The sequence below is a fragment of the Nannospalax galili genome, unplaced genomic scaffold (genome assembly GCF_000622305.1).
Source record: "Nannospalax galili isolate Female #2095 unplaced genomic scaffold, S.galili_v1.0 scaffold45, whole genome shotgun sequence".
Lineage (NCBI taxonomy): Eukaryota > Metazoa > Chordata > Mammalia > Rodentia > Spalacidae > Nannospalax > Nannospalax galili.
The window spans coordinates 4,329,411-4,333,088 of record NW_008355775.1 but is presented as its reverse complement, the minus strand read 5'-3'; the positions used below and the strand labels follow the sequence as shown (position 1 = coordinate 4,333,088).

At 41.1% G+C, this 3,678-nt stretch overlaps 1 protein-coding gene across 2 annotated transcripts in view; it reads left to right on the top strand.

The window, feature by feature from the left end:
* Window positions 1-3,678, top strand: part of Ckmt2 (creatine kinase, mitochondrial 2) — a 51,145-nt gene that overhangs the window by 32,998 nt on the left and 14,469 nt on the right. The window contains exon 10 of one of the 2 annotated variants that reach the window (XM_008853314.1): window positions 505-766. The exons of the other annotated variant lie outside the window; for it this stretch is intronic. Coding sequence (XP_008851536.1) covers window positions 505-624 — 120 coding nt within the window. The 3' untranslated portion in view covers window positions 625-766. Of the gene's footprint in view, window positions 1-504; window positions 767-3,678 lie in introns of those variants that run through there. 2 annotated transcript variants of the gene reach the window in all.

The following is a 3,678-nucleotide window of genomic DNA, read 5'->3' as shown; positions in this document are numbered from 1 at the left end:
TAAAAGGTAAAAGGTATCTGTATCACATTCAGTGCTCAGAGAGCTGAGCACCTGGTAAGAATTCAGATCCAAAGTATAAAACACAGATATCATTGTATGGGCTTATATTTTACAGCATAAGATGATGAGTAGCCAGCAGCTCTCTCTCTCTCTCCCTCCCTCCCTCCCTCCCTCCCTCCCTCTCTCCCCTCAATTTTTTAAAAAGAAAGGAAAAATAGAGGAGACAAAAACTATGGATAATCAAATACTAAAATTTTTCTCGCATGCAGAGCAGTAACCTCATTTTAAACAAAGCTTGAAAGTAAACCTTGTGATACTTCTGTAGCTTCACCTTCTACAAGGACCCTAATTATAATAAAGCCCCACTAAGTATAAAGTTCACATATACGGACATTGTTCCTGTCCATCAAGCATCTTCTGTTGAAATTAAGCACTCCTCTTTTTTCCTTTTCTCTTCCTTGCTCTATCTCCTCCTCATGGTCATCGCTCTTTTTCATCGTTAAGGTTGAGCTTGTCCAGATTGTCATTGATGGTGTCAACTACTTGGTGGACTGTGAGAAGAAGCTGGAGAGAGGCCAAGACATTAAAGTCCCCCCTCCTCTGCCTCAGTTTAGTAGGAAGTGAATTTCCCCTTCCCATTAATGAATAATGTGTCTGCTGGTATCACAGACAGAAAGAAGTCTCTGCTCTGAGAGTTTTTGTAGACTTGGAAATATGTAAAATTGTAGGTACTGCCTATCTTTACAATAAAACTCTCCTTAATATCTTTGGGTTGTGTCTGATTTTTTTTATTATTTCCATAGATTTTAAACTTTATTATTATTTTTTTATTTTTTGAGAAGAAGCATTTCATTACAGCTATAACATGCTCAATAACAGTTTCCAGAGCAAAGATACATCTCTTTCAAAAGTGGTTATAAAATTTTTAGGTTTGCTGTTGAATTAATACAGTTATACAATATTGAACTCAGTATAAGCCCTGTAAGACATAAAATTGAATGAGTTTTTAAACTTTAAAAAAGATCTCCATTTCATTTTAGAATATATTGTTCCTTGCAGAAAGACTCATTGTTTTTGCTAATAACACTGCGATGTTGGTGCTTGCATCTCTAATCTGTATGTATCTGATTATTATTAGTCATAATTGGTTACATTCAGATCCTTGGCACCTGTGTATGTCTATAAAGTCATCTGGTAGATTTCAATGGTAATGTTTATCACCTCCACTAACTAACATGATTCTATGTATTGTTTTCTTTGTTTCGATTTCATTAATTTCTACCCTGATTTTTGTTATTTCTTCTTGTCTGTTGGGTTTGGGTTTCATTTGTTGTTGCTTTTCAAGTGTCTTGAGTTGCAATGTTGAGTCATTTATTTGTGTTCTTTTTGATTTTTTTCATGTAGGCACTTAGAGCTATGAAGTTCCCTCTAAGGACAGCTTTCAGCGTGTCCCAGAGGTTTTATTGTGTTGTACTGTCCTTTTCATTTAGTTCCAGGAACACTTTCTTTCTTAATTTCTCTTTTGACCCATTCATCTTTCAGGAGTGTGTTGTTTAATCTCCATGTGTTCATGTGGTGACTAGAGCTTCTTCTGGTGTTGTGTTAGTCACTTTTCTGTTACTGTGATAGAAACACTGATCCACGTAATTTATAGAAGGAAGAGTTTATTTGAGCTTACAGTTCCAGGGGAATTATAGTCCATCATGGCAGGGAGGCAGGGTGGCTGGAGGTGGCTGGAGCAGCAGAAGTGAGGATCTCACATCATTATACAGGCACAGGAAGCAAGAGACAGAGTGACTGGAGATCTGGCAAGGCTTAACAGTTCTCTAAGCCCACCCCCAGTGACATGCTTCCTCCAGGATAGCCACACCTTCTAAAACCTCCCAAAATAGCACCACTATCTGGGGCCCCTGGCCCCCATAGGCTTATGAACATATAAAATACAAAATGCATTTAGTCCAATTTAAAAGTCCCCATAGTCATTATCAGTCTCAATACTATTCAAAAAGCCAGTCTCTTCTGAGACTCAGGTAAATATCTTAACTGTAAGCGTCTATAGAATCAAAAGACAAATTACGTACTCCCAACATACATTGGAACCGAATACACATTACCATTCCAAAAGGGAGGAATGGAGGCATAGTAAGGAAATACCGGACCAAAACAATACCAAAAACCAGTAGGGAAAACACTAAATACAGTAGCTCCATGTCCAACTTCTGGGACTTTACTTCCAAAGGGCTTAGATAGCTCAGCCTCTCTAGCTTTGCTGCATGCAACAAACATCTCTCTCTCTTGTGCTGGTACCATTCCCTGTGTGCAGGTCTTCTTGGCAGATGCCTCACAGCTCTGGCATCACAAACTTCTTGGGGTCTCCGTTGCTAACCAGGCTTCACCTTCACAGCTTCATGCAATGGCCTATCAGGGCCTTCTCTAGGTAGGGACACCCCTGCTTCATGCTGCCTGGCCTCCGAGGCTCTCTGAAACTTCCGAGGAAGAATTGATGACCCCTTCACTCTTCTATCTTTCATGCCTCTAAAGCCAACACCAGGTGAACAACACTGCCAAGTTTGACTGCAAGTTTGGGATGGACTCCACCCTGCTTTATCCATTTTAGAAGCTTTTCTCTTCAGTGGCCCCTGCAGCATTTTCCTTTCACAAGTTGGAGGCTTAACTGGGTGTGGTCTTTCCCTGGAGGCATTCTCTCCACTGTTTAAGTTTGACTCTCTAGACCCCCTCCTTAATCACTTTAATCTCCTTATCAATGGGATCCTCTCCATCACATGCCAGGGCTCCAAGATTTATCTTCCTAGTGCTTTTTTTCAATCCAAACTGTATTTCTTTTTGCCCCGTTTGTTCTCTTTCACTGTAGATCTGCGTAATATTCATGATTAAAAGCCATGCCACCATTTCTACATTAGGCTGTCTTGAAATTTCCTCTGCCAAAGAAATTAGTCCATTACTTTTCAACTTAGCCTCGGGCAAGCTTTTGGGTCTAGGGTAGACTCCAGCCAGACTCTTTGCCAAAATATCCCAAGTGCTGCATAAGTCCTTATTTCCCTCTGGAACTACATTGTTCTCAGCACTGCTTCCTTCCAGGCGTTTACTAGAAAGGCCTGTTAAGCTCCGCTTACAGCTGTCAACCGCTTTTCCAGCCCAACCTTCCAAAGTCTTCCACATTCCTCCAAAACCCCACATGGTCAGGTTCTGCACAGCCAACAGCCCACTCTCTGGTACCAATTACTATATTAGGCACTTTTGTGTTGCTGTGATAGAAACACTGACCCAAGCAACTTATAGAAAGAAGAGTTTATTTGAGCTTACGGTTCCAGGGGAATTACAGTCCATCATGGCAGAGAGGCAGGGTGGCTGGACCAAGAGCAGCAGAAGCTAAACTCTCACATCATCACAAAGGCACAGGAAGCAAGAGACAGAGTGACTGGAGATCTGGCAAGGCTTAACAACTCTCTAAGCCCACCTCTAGTGACGTGCTTCCTCCAGGATAGCCACACCTTCTAAAACCTCCCAAAACAGTGCCATCATCTGGGGACAAAATGTCCAAATACTTGGAGCCCATGGGGGACATATTCATTCAAACCACCACAGGTGTTGATTTTAAGCTTTGTCGCATTGTGGTCTGATAAAATGCATGGAATTATTTCAATCTTTTTGTATTTG